Source organism: Dermacentor albipictus, chromosome 8 (assembly GCF_038994185.2).
Source record: "Dermacentor albipictus isolate Rhodes 1998 colony chromosome 8, USDA_Dalb.pri_finalv2, whole genome shotgun sequence".
Lineage (NCBI taxonomy): Eukaryota > Metazoa > Arthropoda > Arachnida > Ixodida > Ixodidae > Dermacentor > Dermacentor albipictus.
In genome coordinates, this window is record NC_091828.1 from 63759868 (window position 1) to 63778401 (window position 18534).

General features: G+C 44.5%; 1 protein-coding gene across 3 annotated transcripts in view; it reads right to left on the reverse strand.

Annotated features, from left to right (window-relative positions):
• Positions 1-1988: 1988 nt before the first annotated feature.
• Positions 1989-18534, reverse strand: part of LOC135921769 (uncharacterized) — a 90363-nt gene continuing 73817 nt past the window's right edge. For all 3 annotated transcript variants that reach the window (XM_070523515.1, XM_070523516.1, XM_070523517.1), the window contains 3 exons: positions 12071-12262; positions 4781-4918; positions 1989-2262 (listed from right to left, as the gene is read on the reverse strand). In XM_070523515.1, the coding sequence (XP_070379616.1) occupies positions 2053-2262; positions 4781-4918; positions 12071-12262 (540 nt within the window). In that variant the 3' untranslated portion in view covers positions 1989-2052. The remainder of the gene's footprint in view (positions 2263-4780; positions 4919-12070; positions 12263-18534) is intronic.

Here is an 18534-nt window from a genome sequence, read left to right on the forward strand (position 1 = left end):
GTGCAGCGCTCTTTGCAGAAACAGACTTCCAGCCCGTCCTTTACTGAAAGGCGCATGTTATCCGTGAGAGTCTCGTTAAATTGTTCTAAGCAGTTTAAATGGCCCGTTTACTGAGGTTATCCGCCCCAGCTCCTTTCACCCACTCTGCAAAATTATCCATCAGGCGACACGCAAACGCGACAAAGCTCTCAGTAGACTTCCTTTTTCTCTTGAAATCTCCACCGAAATTCTTTTGCAGAGAGCCTTTATTTTGCAAACAAACTTGGGCTTACTTAGCTGTACACGCCTGCCTCGAGTGCACTAAGTAAAGTTACAACTTGCGACGCTCCTCCTGGCAGATACTCAAGGAACTTCTCCGGGCAAGTGTGCTACAAATCCATTCAAAATTATTCAGGTAGAGACCAATTTCGTCGCCCGTTTTGTACGGCTAAATCAAACTCGCAATTTCCACGCTTTCATTGTGTGGCGGCGCCGCATCTACCCTGCGTGCTGATCTCCCTTGCTCTAGTATAATTTACGCCCGCTCAATTTCTGCCCGCTTTTGTTACATCACTTCCCGCGCCTTCTCTTCCTTGTTGTGTTCCTTCTTTTCCTCCGTTCCTTCTCTCTCAAGACCTATCTTTTCCAAGGCATCTGTGAGCTCGTCCTGTAACCCGTCCGTGTAACTGCTTTTTCCTGCTCCTCATTCGAGTTTGCTCGAGACGTTAAAGACTCCACTGTGACGGTTCTGTGTTACTGAGCCACCAAAGGGAGTGCTGATGATCCAGGATCCAAAGAAGTCACTCTTCCGCCCACAGTTTACCCCAAGCACCCAAGGTTCGTCTCTCACAGCGGGACGTTCACACATCCGCCGATGGCAGATCGCGCGGACTGCCTTTTGCGGCTCTTCCGTAAAGCTTCCTCGTGTCGTGCAAGACTCCATGCAGTTTCTGCGACGGTTGTGCCTGCCTGAGCCACCTAAAGGACCTCTGCTGAATTCAGATCCACGGAAGTTACTTTTCCGTCTACCGCTTACACCTTACTTGCGAAGATGGCCAAGTCCGTCGATCACAGATGGTGAAGGACTGCCTTCTTGATCATACGGCTTTCAACCAGTTTGGTTTATGTCGAGGTGATTTTGGGCCAAGAATCCACCAAGCACATGAAAGAGTACGTACAGCAGTGGGCACGAAAGAAAAGGGATTTATTTCACATTAGTAACACTGGCTTCTGGAACACAAGTCCATCCCATGCAGGAGCATATTAACCGCGTTACGTCACATCAGGACACGGCATCCTCATTGCTTGAATGGGTTCCGTTTTTGATCCCGTCTTCTTCCCTGGGCGACTAGACAAGGGAATCTGATGACTATACCGCGGTTAATCACAATCATCCAATCAGTCGCAATATCCCGGCAAGGATTTCACGCCATTTCGTCGAACTCCGCCTCCGATGGTATGGAATAGGTGACCGTATAACAACCTGGAAAGCCAAGGCCGGCGCCGTTTTTCGTTAGTCATCGTCTCAGCCTTTTGCAGGGTTAGTTCAGGCTGTAAGAACACGTAGAGGCGCCTTTTGTGGCCCCGTCAACAATCGGTGTCAGCGATGCGTTGACTTCTGCATAGGCACTGAAGAATGAGCCGGGTTGTTTTGTACCAAATGGCCAATTATTGTCCTTGGCCATGTTCATACGTAAGATCCTGCACTCAGGCGTTGGAAAAAGTAATTCATGGAGGTGTGAATTTTAAAGATATTTTCTTATGCGCCAGCATCAAGCAATGTCTTCTAGTCGACCAAAGAAATTAATAGGAATGTCGTTACTTATCCGTCACTCAGCTGGCCGATTTTTGCGGAATGATTCAGTGGCATGAAATCAAGAACATGTACTGCAAAAAAAAGAAGAAAAATTTGTTTACGCTATCATAATTTCTATTTGTGCGAAATGGGTTGTTCCATTTTGTTATATATATGAGCTAGCAAGAGATACCAGATTGCAAAACAATCAAAATCCTGAATATTACATGTCCCAGAATGTAAGCTTTAATGACTGAAACTATTCTTGAGCATAAAGATTAATTCTGTTGAGCCCAACGAAAACTGGCGCATTTATACGGCCCTTCGGTAGAAAACTTGATATGTTGGGCGATGTAGTAGATGATGATGGTGCGAGTGTATGAACGAGGCATCCTGGGCTCGCAATTGCTGGGAGCGTAATCGTAGTTGACGTCATAACCAGCGATGGTGTGGTCATATGTGGCGTGGTGGTACTTCTCGGCACAGAACTGCATGGACGAGAGCAAAAATACAGCACAATTACTGTATGCGCGTTTTTTAATGAAAACGTACGCATATTTATAAGCTGCTCATTCTACGAGAAGCTGATGAATTCGCAATAAGGCACGGATACTCTACAACGGACCTCATCAAATGGTAAAAGAACGCACGCACACCTTCCCCCTTCCACATACATGTTACACATGTGCACACGCTCTCTCTCACGCACACATACACAAACACAAATGTACACACATACACACATGTTCCAAATAAAAGTCAACGGGCAAGCGCTACTCAAATCTTTATTCAGCGACGCCATGGTGGAATATTTCTCCAATGTGTGCACATGACCAGCTGCACTATCATAAGAAAGCTCCAAACCTTCCTTGATAATGACCTTCTAATACATGCCTCAAGAAATACAGGTTTTTACAAGTAAAAAAACAGCACATGGCAAAGTAATTCTACGCAAGCCCGCGCAAAGTGAAGCTTGCACTGAATGAATCATCAGTCAACTGCGACTTTCCCCATTCGAAAAAAAGAATTGTTCGCCCCCCCGTAAGCGATGCAGATGTAAACATGAAACGCCAACCGGGAAGGCAGACTGATTGGCTGACGGTAGCCATAAGCTTAAAATGGATGTAGTGCATGTTCCTAACGGCAAACCGCACAACACTACACTGCACCACGCCATGCTGTGTACTGTTCCATATGCAATCTTTCCAGCCAGGAGAAAACAGAATGGAGGAAGCACGGCAGGGAGTGAAAGACGCCAGGGAGACGGAGACCAGCTAGAAAAAGAAAAGCGCCTGAAAGAGCCGTGAACATATGTCTCAGCAAGTCTGGATTCTTTCTCCCTGATCCCGACGCCACCACGGAGGAAAGGGCTGGCTTCATGGAGCGTTCACTTGTCAAGGCTGGCTGCGAGACGTAATCCTTTCTCCTAACTTTCTGCTTCTCTTATGAAAACCATGCAGCGCTTCTTGACGCTTCCGGCGCCACGCACCACAGCGGTGAAGGCAGTAGATCCGCAGCAAATTCCGGATCCAAGATTTGAAGTGTATGGTGTCCTATATCTGCTTTTTGAACGTCGCTATCGGAAATGACAAAACTTCAGCTTACTATAAGTTACAGCTTGAGTGATATTGTGAACAAACATAAGAAAGAATCCAACTAACAAGCGTACGTAATGTGGTCGTGTACAAACGGTGGGAGGACCTCGTTTTGTTCTCGGAGCTTGTCGCGATGCTCCCGTTTGACTCCTAAAATAACGGCTGCAGCGTTTGGCTCAAGGTCACTTGAAGGTCGTCGACAGCAGCAGCTAAAAAGTATTTCATGCTAATACACATGGGTTTTCTGCATACATTCGCGCTATATTCAGGAGGGGGGGAATAAATCGTTCCTCGCTAACGAAGCAGAAACGTCACTGGTGCATTCCGCTTCGTTCATTCTTCACGCTTTGTCCTTTTCATGGAGTGTGCGCGTGTGTATGCGCTCATTCATTACGCCACGCGTGCATTTACTAGGATCCTGCGAAGTTCCTGTAAGAGCTGCTTACTCTCACGAGCATCGGACCTCAATGGACGACGATCGAGATAGGGGGCGCTGATGTTGGGAAAGGAAAGTTTGGGAATCAGAAACGGGTAGCTTATACTGCTCCTGGTTATTTCCTCCATCTCTTGCTCTGGGAGGGACTTGTAACTTCTGTCAGTTTACGTTACCGGCGGACAACTTCGAGGTCTTCAACGGTTTAGCAAGGTGCAGTGAAATATGTGACGCTTGACAAATGGTGACAGTTTAGGGTAGCGGCTTCCCATGATTTATATAATATTTTTCGCTTTCTTCGCCGATGTTAAAGTGACAGTAGGCGTTGTCATAGCATGGATGTCAACGTAATTTTTTAAGTTAGATCAGCTCCGGTTAAAGAGCAAATTTTGAGATTCACTGTTCTGTTTATTCCTTCATTAGTATAGAATCTACACTACATTTTATGTATCACGATTAGCATGCAGTAAATTAAGCGCATGTACACATTGAGGCATGAAATCTTAGAATTGATGGTATTCGTAGATAAACAAGACGAGAACAGTGCCTGTGAACAATCATGCGATAGTCTCAGTTGGTGTATATTTATGCAAGACTGGAGGATATTTCTGGGTCTCAAGAATAACGAAACACCTACTGATCACATACCGTGAGACCGATGACATCTATGAGATGATAGCAATTCTTCCCTTCCATGTAAAAGGGAGGGCAGCAAACCCATCATTCATGACTTCCAGCCTCCTGGCACGGAAATTTCAAGTTGCGGTCAACGCCATGGTCTCTATATTAACTAATACTGGTTCATCACCCGCTCTTGCAATAATGATTCTTTTCAATGTTGTAGAAGCACCATCAAATATTGCATTTCGGCCTAAATTTCCTTTTGTGTACACCTTTAGGGGCTGCCTTTCTACCTCGTTTTCGAAGAGACTGAATGCCTATTGGCGTGAGATATATCGACTTTCTCTATTTGCTCACCCTATAATTTAGGGTCACCCAAGTATCAAAAACGAACGTTTTCTTTCTCCCTCGAGACTTATCGTATGTAGCCGCATGTAAGTCAGCCATCTGTGTCTCCATGTGTTTCAAGTATGCCGAATCTGATTCGTTGCAAACCTGGAAGAAAATACAAAACATAACCTCATTGGTAAAATAGAAACTGCAATTATTGCACTGCAAAACATTACCAGTACAAAAAATATTGTATTTTGTATCGCGCAGATAAACATCGGTCTTTCGCAGGATCACAAAAGCTACTACAGAAGTGTCATTCACTCTGCAAAGCACGGATTGTGCAACGACATTGAGTAATTCTCGCTCTCCAATGCATGATTATTTTAGATCATACAGCTTTTCCAGGGGAATTCCTAGGCGAGTCGGACACACCTTGCGGACAAGTTGCGTGAGGTTCAGAAGACTAATGAAGAGAATTTATTAAAGTCTCTTTACTACTGGTTTTGGAGCCGTTGCTTAGGTAGTGAATTTGGAGGCACTCCCAACTTATCGCAGTTTCTTTAAGTCCTGAAAGCCGGATAAACTAGAGGTGCTCCTCATTTAATTTCAACGGTAAATCCAGGCAGTATTGTAACCTACCGACACGGTAGCACAGAAAAGGCGTGCCCGCCATTAGGTAAGAAGGAAACGTCCCGTGACGAAACGCCCGGCGTCGTTCAAAAGTGGACCTTTCGGCCAGCCACAGCAAAAAGTGACACGGTGAGCTTTTCTTCGCAAGCACATGTGGCTTGTGCAGTGTCACTATTTGCCGCGACATGAAATCATACAGGTGTCGTCTTATACACCGAGATAAAGCGGATACCTTTGATGTAGCAGAGGGACGTTCTCGGTTATGATATAGTCACGTGGTAGTTACGGTCAAGAACACAATGAAAAACATTGAGGGATGAAACTACCCCTTCATTGGGCGAATCTGTGCCCAGAAAAGCAAGCGACACTCTAAACGGAATGATAGCTCCGACCACAACTGGAGATGGTCGAGAATCTGATCTACGAGCACAATTCACGTCGCCCATACAAGGAGATTACACAAGATTCGGTGACAAGAAGCAACAAATAGAATCGTCGTAAACATTCGGGTAAGTTTGAAACATGCAGGCGCGTCTTGCGCTCAGCGGTAACTTTAAGGTGTTAGTGGTCAAAATTAAGTGCCCGAGAAAAGGGTAAGTACACGTGTCAATACTGCCTTGTGTGATCTTTGAAATTTTATGACACTTTTTTCTAACTTGGTGCGATTTTAAAAATTTAGGAAGTATGGGTACCATGAGATGGGACGACCTCTAAATTTGCCGTGTACGCATGTGCCCACAAAGAAAAAATATAACGACTGAATTTCTGATGTTTATTCATGCGAAGCTCACGTTACTAGCAGCAAAGTATGTCCGTTTCGTCCAACTTACATTCGCTAAATGGCGTGTTCACAGAGTTTATAGCTTGTTTTATAAAAATCTGCAGGCCTGAAAGGAAAACGATCCTCTACGGAAGACAAAGAACATGAAACATATTGCCCTTCAAATATCTAACATAGCAAACTTTTTACTTTGTAGAGTCACATTGGAACCGTTATCACATCACCAAGCTCTTGAGCGCATGAATGAAGGAATGGTTGCAATTTCCCTCACTATGAGAAGCAGCAAACCGATAGTTGGTGAACGAAAACACGCAGTAAGCGTTTCACTGCTATGTGCGGTCTAATTTGTTGCAATATTTGAAGATGCCCTCGAGAACCTTATTTAGCGGCATCATTAAATAGACATGCTCCTTCAGCAGCTGTAGTATAGATGGCCAAGCATATTTTAATGGCTAGGGGAACGGCGACGCGGCTCACTTGCCGGCAGGTGCGCTAACGTCGGGCTCCGCAGTTTCTATGTTTTCCTGATAGTCCTGTTCCTGCTAACCACCCAAAGAGCACATAATTCCATCCATAAATTCAATACATCTGGCGATACCAAGTTTGTGGACCTAGGACCAACTTCGGCGGGTTCACGACCGAAAGAAGACATCCATCACGTGGCAGCCGAGATAAGCCTACCGAGGAGTAAAGAACGGTGGCGACAACTAAACCGTCGACGCCGGCTTACGTGCACGATGCATCAGCGACGCTGGCGCAGATGGCGGCCCGTACACCATCGTCCGGAGGGTACAACAGCCCTGCGCGTACCTAAAGGAGCCGTGAACCGACTGCAGAAGACCAAATGAATAGTTCCCATACCCTACGACGTCCAAAACCGGCCACCATGGTCAACGAGCAAGCCGACACCGACTCCCAATGGCCGACCCGCCCGACCACGCGCTTCACTGAAGCCTATGACGAGGGCTGCGGCATTACCCGTCGTGGTTGCTAAGTGGCGATGGTGTTTGGCTGCTAAGCACGAGGTCACGAGGTATGCATCCCAAAAAATTGGCCGTACGATACCGAAGCTCCGGGGTTACCACACTGCTTGGAACCCCGTTTTCCCGCAAATCGCTAGCTTTGCCAAAACATGGCGCTGTGCTATCTCATATACACATCGCGGTCTGCGAGATACAACGCCAGATAATCACGATACGGCCATACAAAAGAAACAAAGGAACAAATAAATAAAGGAACGCTTACAGTCTGCCCAGGCAGAAGCAAGTACACTTCAGTCGCCTCGTGGATTTTACGAGGGAGGAAGCTCTGAGGGGTGACAAAATCATAATACTTGGGGAATTCAATGCACCCCACTCGCACAAGAGTTACCCGAGTAAAGGCACCATTGGAGTCATCAGTACAAAGGGTTCTCGAGTTAATATTAAGCCCAGGAATGCCCCCTCACACGGACAATAGCGTAGCACGAGATACGACACCTGACCTAACGTTCACCAACGACCCGAACCGACTCATGCGGACAAACACAGAACAAAGTTCACGCTGCGATGATAACATAATACCATTAGCGATAAACTCCCTGAAATTAGGGAGGACTACAGGCATCGCAATGATAACGGATTGGACGGCCTTTAGGGTACAACTGGACCAACTACATGGAGAGGAAAATGCGACATCCTGGGTCCTATACATTAGGACATACATGGCAATAAACAACATGAAAGGTAAGAATCACAACCGAAGCACAGGCTCTAGACAGGCGCCTCTTGTACTTATGGGAAGCTCGATGCAGTCTAACTAAGAGATGGAAAAGACAAACCCACAACAGAAGGCCACAATACTCATCGCAGGGATAGCGCAGAAAGTGATTCAGTATGCTCAGAGCTTATGCAATAACAACTGGAAACAGTTCTGGGACTCGATGCAGGGGACACTACATACGAAGAAGACGTGGGCAATCCTTGGCCTTTGTAGCATGATGGATCCCGCCACTACGAAAACAGCCACAAACACAACGCTTAAACTGTTAGAGAGCGAATTTACGGGAACAAACACTCAGCTAACAGAAGAACTACAAACAAATCTACCTCGCTGCAGCGGCGCACCAATGGTACCTCAACACCAACTACGAAGGGCCGCCAAATCAGGTATTAGCCGAGTCTATAATGGTAGCAGAGGTGTACGCAGCCGCCCAGTCGTTTAAGAAAAACAGGGCCCCAAGACCCGATTGAATCACAAATGCAGTGATCCGTAATCTGAATCACAATACCCTCAACCAGATCACGAAATTTTTCAGCAGACACGCCTGAATTGAGGGAGGTGAAGTCCGAAAAGAGTGGAAAGACGTAAACATCACATTAATCCATCAAACCAGGAAAACCCAGAAACCTACAGAATTTGCACCCCATCTCACTTACTTCGTGCACAGGAGAGCTGTTTGAGAAAGTAGCACAAACAAGATTATGGGATAACATAGGAAGTCACAGGCTATTCCCGGATTGCATGTTCGGGTTTCGACCGCATATTTCAGCACAAGACGTGTTTCTCCTATTAGAGGCGGAAGCACTAATCTCACCAAATGGACGAGACGAGACCGTCCTAACGCTAGAAATAAAGAAAGAGTTTGACACGATTAACGTAGCCTCATCCTCGAAAAAATCGAGAAAATTGGATGGAGAGAGAAAGTATACCAGTACATACACTCTTTACTAAGCAATAGAATGGCAAAAAAGGTCTGGGTTTAACAAGGCCAGAGCACTTTAGAATGCCAGAAAGAGGCTCCTACAGGGTTCGATACTCTCCCCAGTACTCTTCAACACAGGGTTGAAGGTAGCTATTTAACTTGGGGAAGCAAAGGTCCTGGGACAAGCAATTTACGCCGATGATATAATGATCTGGGCACATAAAGGCTCATATGGAAACAAGCAGAACTCCCTACGAATAGCCATGTCAAAAGTAGAGAGTTTCACTAAAGAAGCAGACATGAAATGCTCACAAGAAATGTTCGAATTCGTAAGAGTCCGAGCACCATACTCCAGAAAACAGAAACGAACACATAGAGAGTACACCTAAACGGCTGGTCCATAAAGGAGGTGCAAAGACCAAGCATACTAGGTCAATGGATGCATGAGAACGGCAACACAGATCACACCTTCGCTGACCCAAGAGAAACAAATATAAGCGTAGCATGCATAAGCCACCGGATGACCAGAATTAAGAAAGCTTTCACGGAAGAAGAAACCACAAGGCTAGTACAGGCATTTGTCATCAGTCGAGTAACCTATGGTCTCCCGTTCCGCAAATTCTGAAAAAAAGAAATAATGCAGTTAAATGCCTTAATACGCACAGCATATAAAGTAGCATTGGAACTACCACGCAATACAAGCACTGAAAAACTCCAAGACCAGGGAATACACTACACGCTTGAACAACATGGAACGTCAGTGATACTCACGCAGCGAGCAAGGCTAAACTCAATAAAACAAGGCAAAGTCCTACTATAAAGGCTAGGCTATCCCCTAAGACCGCAACATTCCGGAGTGCAGACACTTCTTCTACCCAAGGAGGTCAGAGAACAAACACATTATAGCATCTCTCATTCCCAAAAACGTAGGTGCAAAATATCATACGGACATACGTGCGGCCAGGACTAGAGCGCCACAAAATAATTTCGGACGCAACTGGGACACGTACTATATAGACGTGTGTAGAATAGCACCAAACAAATACACTATAACAGCTACAAATCATAACAACCCGATCACAACTACCTTACAAACTGAATCGGTTAGCACGGCAGAATCGCCACCCATAGCCTTGTCCATCCGAGATGCCGAAGACAAAACGCAGGGTGCACTAGTCATATCCGACTCGCAGTCAGCATGCCGTCAATACATCGCGGGAACTGTATCGAAAATTACAGCGAAGATTCTTGGAACACACATCCAATAATATCAAGAGATCACCTGGTGTCCTGCACACCTGGGGCTAGACAGTAACGAGAGGGCAGACGTTATAGCTTGCGGAATTAATATCTGAGCGCAGATCGATACTTGCTAAGAACCTCAGATCAGCACGCGTGACATGCTGGAGGCACAAAGAAAGGCAGAAATTCAGGCCTGCTACACCCCATACTTGAACTAAGGCTGGCTAGGGACTCGCGCATACTGCAAACGCGCACCCGAATCTATTATTCTTCAATAAAATAGATCCGGCGGAATACACTTCCAAGTTGCTCTTCCGGACCAAGCCCAGCGAGCCGCACAGGCAAGTGGAGGTCTGGGCGATGGGATGCATCCATTCGTGCCCTATTACCCCAAAGTAAAATATTGTTTCTACTACTACTATGATGTCCACCCAATGCAGCAATATTAGGGAGGGTTGTTGGCAAGAACGCACTCTCTGAGTATCATTCTCACCTACACATGCTTTACAACGCCGGGACATGTGCGCTGACAAAAAAAAAAAAATTACACCCTCTTTCAAGATTTCTCTTAAGGGTGAATGGCGAAAGCGTACACTTACTCTTCTTATCATTCGCCTCCTTCTAATTGCCTCCTCTGTTTTTCTTCATATTGGTCATTTCATAGTCATTACTGGTCATTCCGAGTCATTTCAGTGATTATTAGTCGTTACTGCTCAATAGTAAGCATTTTTAGTCATTTGTAATCAATTGTGGTCATTACAAGCCGTCGTTCGACATATCGGTCATTTCGTAGTCAGTTGTATTCATTGCAAGTGATTATTATTTAGTACTGATTATTACTAAGAATGTTCAGTCATTTGTTTTTACTTGTAAGTTAAATGTTTACGTTAGACTTATTGGTCATTTCACAGTCATTACTAGTCATTACAAGTCATTAACCTCTAGCGATGTCTATTATAGCGTTATCATTCACTAACTGTCACTAATAATCATTTTTCATTCTTTACTTTGTCTTTATAGGGCGTGATGACGATTCGGCGTACACTCCAGCGGTCAGTTCTGCTGATACAAACTTCACCATGAGCGTGGAAAGGCTTTCGCCTAAAAATCTTGACCTCTACACCTTTGCCTATATTTTTTACACATTCTCTTCATAGAAAACGCAGAAAAGCGTTTTTTATGCTTTCTGTGTTAGAGTTATCTTCTCTTTGACGCATTTGTCTCGAACGAATCCACAATCCGGATATTCGCGTTCGTAAATATCTCCCGAAGAGTACAAATTCATCCTATATGTAAAGAGTTGGCTCTTGCGATTGCACGTAAATTTTTCTTTTATTTTTCGTTCCCTTAACCGTAGATAGGCCAAATGACATTATACTATCTAATTTGTCATAACAATGCAGACACTCGAAAAACTTGATTGTAATGTTTTGTGGGGCTATAAACGAACGCCTCTTTTCCTCTGTCTTCCGTGCCCCCTTTCTGCTGAAGTAGCACGATGTTGCGGTATCAAAGGCCGCCCTTGGCAGCCACATTTCGGGGGAGGGGCGGGGTGGGGGCAAAATGCAAGTACGCCCGTGTCTTCGTGCATTGGAAGCACGTTAAAGGTTGCCTGGTGGTAAAAATTAGACCGCAGACCCCACTAAGGCGTGCCTTAGGACCAAATCGTGGTTTTTACCCGTACTACCCAAGTATTCAATTCAATTACCGGCCCCTGTAGTTGTCAACATTTGGTCTTGGGAACATGGACTAGAATTATAATCTTTGTAAAAGCCTCTCCGAGAGCCTCTTCTATTCCCGATTTCATAGGTTTGATGTCTTTTCTCACTGCTATATACAAACTCTACGTGAAATTTGCACGGCAGCTCAACAGTGACTATTTTCTATGTTTATTGGTCAGTCAACACCTAAATTGCGTTAACAAGTCTTCTAAATGTAGTGTAAGGTACATCACCTAGCTTTATATTATGGCGCTCACCAGTTGGGGAATCCCGTATCCTTCGAAGCGCTTGCACGGTTTGAACACAGAGTACTCGCCCCAACCAGCATAGTCTTCATCATCCAGTTTGGGTGTGTACCAGCGACCTTTCAAGGTGAGCGAAATAGCGAAGAGTTGACTATTGAAGATTTCTTTTTTCCGCATGCATTTCACCAAATCCACCGCGTCATTCTGCAGAAAAAAATAATATTAAATGTTCACCTATTTTCAACGTAATATTGCAGTAATTATCTGTTACAAATAACACTTACTGCAATCACGACTTACCCGCCATCGTAACCTAATGGCATAAGTACATAGCACCACCAAAAGCATCACAAAAATGTCTCGTGGAGCTCAAAGGAAAAGCGTTGAATCAGGTAGAATCGTCTACACATTGCCGATGGGAAGGCAGCGTGCAGAAATATTCTCTTTAGAATGAAGTTACCCATTTCTCTTAGTTTTGAAGAGAAAGCTGGGCAGTCTTCTATTGGAGTGTGTCTCGACAGGCCGCCTAGTAACCAAGTCTGATGTAACGATCAGTTGTACGTAAGTCGTCTATTCAGGTAATGTAGTAAAATGACGAAATTGACGTGTCGAAGCCCGTACGGGTACCTTATGTGAATGGAGTTAGGGAACGAAAATCTTCAACTCATCTATGCGCATTCACTTGTTCACATACCCAAGCGTAAATAAACTTTTCCAGCCGCGTCCATCTTCCATTTCTCGTTTTGTTAGCACGGTGTCTGCACTAGAACCGAAACATCAATGTAGTCGTTTTGCTGCTCGTTGACATGATATAAAATTGCTATACAGTTAGCATGCCTGTAGCACGAGTAAATATTATGCCCATAGGGGAAGCTTTATATTTCAGGGAGCCAAAGATACCTACGTATTATTTGGCCGTTTCAATGAGCTGTTTAGCCTAATAAGACAAGGAAAGGAAACACGTTAGGTTGATGGACACCTACGTTATACATTGCAACTTGACTGCAGCTTCGTCGCAGACACCATTAGGCTGTTTACATAATTTGCGGGAAAGCTATAACTATGGCGGTTGATTGAACAACTGAACCGTTCATTGAGATAGCAAGTGGGCACCACGTGATTCAATTACATAGAGCCTTACGGCTTTAAGCTTGATAAATGTTTCATATTTGGCTGCAGCTGAATGCAAAAACAAGTTATTTAAGAAGTACATCTGGGCAAGATAAACTAGAAGTTTACCCTGAAGCTAATGTAATCCATCAGCGCATTTTTTTTCGCATCTACGCCAGGGAAAGGGTTAAGTACACCAACCAATAGACTAGGCCGTCCACAGTGATGAAGGCAATTTGTGCTAGGGCAGTTCGCCTTAATGAGTGTTGCAAATTACTTTTGTCACAAGTACGTCATGAACCACCTCCCAAATTTCGACGATGGCTCTCAATAATGGTGCGTGGAGGTGCGATCGACAGTAGCTCGCGCAAGCACGCGAAGTGCTCTCCAGTGCCCCTCTCGTCGGTGACTCTGTCTACTTCAGGAGGAAGCACGCCGTGTAGTAAGCATGAAACGGTTTCAGCTCCCGTTGTCGGCGACCTTCGAATGACCTTGATAGAAAAGCCAGAGCAGTTATAAAGGTGCCTAGACGAGAACATCAGGGCATCGTTGCGAGAGCAAAACGAGATCATCCAGGCAACCAGGCATTACTTAAGAAAAAGTGGTCTCTCGCTCCCAACAGCTTGTACAGGACCACATTACATTCGATAGTTACAGCGCAAAGAAAACGCAAAAAGTATTCCTCCCGCATTCTTCGTAATGTATCTTCGCAATATCTTCATCATGAGCCTACTTTTTATCCACTGCAGCAAAAAGGCCTCTCCCTGCGATCTTCAATTACTCCTGTCCTACGCCAAAGAATTCCAGCAAGCTCCTGCGAATTTCTTACTTTCATCAGTCCACATAGTATTCTGCCGTCCTCGACTGCGCTTCCTTCCTCTTGGCACCCCTTCTGTAACCCGAATGGTCCACCGGTTATCCAACCTACGAATTGCATTACCTGCCCTGCTACATTCCTTTCTCTTAATGTCAATTAGAATATCAGCTGTACTTGTTTTCTCCCTGATACACATCGCTCTCTTCCTGTCTCTATGCGTTGCATCTAACATTAGTCATCCCTCCACCGTTTGCGGTGTCCTTAACGTGTTTTTGAGCTTCTGTTTCTGTTTCCAAGATTCTTCCCCAAGAGTCAGCGCCGGTAGAATTCACTGATTGTGCACCTGTCCTTTTAATGATAATGGTGAGCTTCCAGTCAGGATCTGACAATGCGAATGTGCTCCAACAAATTTTTATTCTTCTGCTAATTAGCTTCTCATTATCAGGGCCTCCTGTAAGTAATTGACCTTGGTAAACAAACTCCTTTAGGGACCCTAGAGGCTGACTGGTGATCCTGAGCTTTGGAACTCTTGCCCGGCTATTCATTACCATTGTCTTCTGCATGTTAATCTTCAGCCCCATTCTTAGACTCTCTGCGTTAAGGTGCCCAATCATTTGTTTTAACTCGTCCCCAGTGTTTCTGAACAGGACAATGTCATTTGCAAACTGAACTCCTTGATTATGAAATGCCTCTAAGACTGCTGGCATCTATACTGAGTCAAGTTCCTTTTCGCACTCTATGAACGCCACATAGAGAGGCTGTGTGTACTGAGATGATTTCTGGATTACCTTATTGATGACATGGATGCGATCCATTGTAGCGTATCCCTTCCTGAAACCTGACGTTTCACTTGTTTGACGAATGTCCAATGTTGTCCTGATTCCATTTCATGCGGAGGTGTATGGAAAAATAGCCACTAGTGTTGGGTGGTCCTACCCTTACATACATCAAAACTTAAAGGTGTCTTGGAGTGACAGTTATCTTACATGGTCACATGGTCGCCTCACCTGGTCGCCTCACATGGTCGCCTGAAGTGAAAAAAACTAAGTGTGAAGACTTCCTCGGCGTCGCAAGTATTCCGACTTTTAGCTGGATCACAGTGGAGCAGCAACTCTTGATCAATGGTGCTCCTCCATACGGCATACGTCGACGGAACATATGATATTACCTCGCAGCCCCGCACAAAATGTCTCCCAGAAGCAAGAGAAAACTTGAGCCAGCACGTAACAACTGCCTGCGCGTATGTCTTGGCCTTCCGAAGACGTTGTCCCGCTCAGGAATTGTAGCAGAAGCTGGATGCCTGCCCCTTGAAATGCTATCCTCGCAGGAGAAACTTCGGATTCACCTTCGCAAAGTCATTCATACGAAGACTCACTTTTTAAAAGATATTTCTAGAACCCGTGCTACATCCCGCTTTGGAAAGGCCGTTGGAAGCATATCTATTTCGATTCCTGCTCAGGCGTCACAAATTATGCCACGAAACAGTTCACCGTGGACGATGTACCCATTGGAAATCCTACGATATATCCCTGAAATCAGTGCGATAAAGAAAATACCTCAAGCAGCGACACACCAGATAGCTTTGGAATATATGCATTAAGAATACGCAGCCGACAACCACATTTTCACCGATGGCTCTCCAACTCCGCATCGATGATCGTGCGGACTCTGTGGCCTCTACAGGGCAACGATTCTCCTTTCGTCTTTAGCGACCAGCATCATCTACTTGCCTGAGCTATATGGCATTATGAATGCCCTTGCGCATGTAGCCGCCAAAGACACGGGTGATTTTCATGCATTCAAAAGCAGCCCTACAAACTAGTGGAACAGGCACAAGTGTTGCAAGAATCAATCTGCAGCATTTTACATTTCTTATCTGCACCAAGGGGCTAAGATTTCTGGGCATTGCGTCCAGTTCCAGTGAATACCTGGTCATGCCGGCATTTCGAGAAAAGAAAAAGGATGAAGCTACCCCAAAATGTGCTGCAGTACCGCAATTTCAAAAGGAAATATTTTACAAAAGCCGACGCTTCAAACATGGCAAGGAAATATGCCTATCAAGAAAAAGAACGTATCGAGAATCTGCCGCTTCACGAAGACAACTTCCTGCGTTACACAGACCACGAAAAGAGACTGAAAATTCCAGGACTACTTTCTCGACACTTAGAGACATTGTACCATCGTCTTCGACTGATTATGGTATACACGAAGAATTATCTGTACCGCATAGGGCTTACCATTACCTCCTACTGTGATAACTGCGGCAACTTAGAGACAATGGAGCACATATTACTAGAATACCCCGCGTAGCGCGACGAGAGATGGTTTTTTTTTAGCAACAAATGAGCATGATTTGCCACGAACCGTTGACATTACCGAGCATCTTAGGTCCAATGCCCGGCCCTTCAAAACAGCGGCGGTTTATGAATTTATTGTTCAAATACCTGTCAGAACTTTGTCTAATAGGAAAGCTTTAACGATTCCACATTTCATACACAAAAGCCTAAATTTGCCCACCATTTAATCTGTAATTATTAGTCTCAGGTCCACTTGCACATATCATATTTATTTTTACTCTCTTTTTCTTCCACTCTCCTCTAGAATCTTTTAATCCCATTCCCCATCCCTATGCAGAGTAGCATGCCTGCGATTGTATACGCCCTGGCAAAATTCTGGGTTTTTCTAATGGTCCCTCTGATTCCATTGGAGCTTATCTTCGTGAATATTTTCTACAATAGTGAAAATTAGCTAATGGGCACATAATTTTTCCATTCTTTAACGTCTTCCTTTGTGTGGATTAGTACAATGTTTGCATATTGCAGTTATGTGGGACCCATGAAGTCAATGGACCGTTAGTGTAAAGGGCCGCTTGTTTTTGAAGCAATAAGTCTCCTCCATCTTTTATTAAGCGGAATGGTAGTTCATCATCACCGACCGCTTTGACCCGCTTCATGTCAAGAAAGGCCCTCTAACTTTGTGGCTAGTTCCAGAAGGAGCCTATCTAAACTGTTCATTACAACTTTGAATAGAGGTATCATGGCTGCTCATAGTTGGCTGATCTGAAGCTATGGAAAAGAAGTAGCTGCAAAGTATTTGAGTGTAATGACTAATGAATGTGTGCCAATCCTATACTTCTAGGAAGGCACAAAAAAGCGGTTATCATGAATGAAAGCTTCTGTTTCGAGCTTTCATAAAATCACTTTCCAGTGAGGTGCTGAAAGCCAGTACTCATACCTAGCATTCGTGCTTGATAATGCTTGCTTTTACTTACGGTATATCAAATTAAACATTATGTGGAAACCTGATAACAATGATGAAATGTGAACGAGAGAAAGGACTGATATTTACGTAACACAAGCACTGTGATTAGAGATGGCTTGGCAAATGTGTAACTCAAGAAACCACACACGTTCGCTCAGTAAATCTGTCGCTTTAGCAGAAGTATGACATAGAAGGTTTCTTTCTAGCGAGCAGATTGCTGCTCATGCCGCATTCTGTGACATTGTCCATATAAATGCATATATGCATCCCGCATACACGATAATTTAGTGGCGGAGCCAACTGTCGAACTAACAAGATTCTGTGCAATCACAGGCTTAAATCTTTTTTTGCTTGATGACTTACGAACTACGTGCAATGGAAGAATGAGATCATCTGTATTCATGTAGATACCTCTATGGAGGAGCTATGCATGGCACAATATATAATACTCTTAGTTTCATGTCGAAACATTGCAACGCCTTATGTTCAATAGTATTTCAAAGTGTCTTTTAAATTAAAAAGTCATCTGTGCACCCTAGAAAATATTGTATTTGGAACAAATGATATGAAGAAGTGGCATAGACTACTTCAGATGAGTAAACAACTACATTTTCCATTTAACATACTGCGAAGCCCTCAGCATTCAGAACTCGCTGACATACCGACACACGATTGTAAGATTCACATACTGGAACAAATTAACATATTTTGCTTTGTAGCTCGATGTGCAGAGTTGTATTCCTAAGACCTTGTAAAATTACTAGTCACTGCTATTCTGAAGGAATAAAGAGCCGGAATAATTCGGCCATATTACAGACATTTGTACTTTTAAGCAGGACGATCTTTAATAGGACACTCATTGAGGAAGGCAAACAAGACACAATAATAAATATTCACAATGCAACGTCATGGAAACGGATTGTGGTAATTGTAGCGCAGATGCAGGTAACTCTCAAATATAATCAAGAAACAAACAAAACTGCGTGTAACCGGCTGCGTCTTCTCACGGGAATGCATTGCAGTAGTTGGCTGGAAACACATCGAACACCACCGCATTCTTGTGGTGCACAACACATGGGACACATTCACACTGCAGAGATTCGTGGGCCCCATGATAAACACATTAGGTACACACAACCGGAGCGCCATCCGTGCGCATTCAACACTCCGACACGAAAGCGATTGCGGACGACAAGGGTATAACCTGCGCCACACGAGCAATAAAACCTCGTAGATTTGATGCTTTCCGACTTAAGCGCTTAAAAAGTGCACGGAAATATCGCGCACT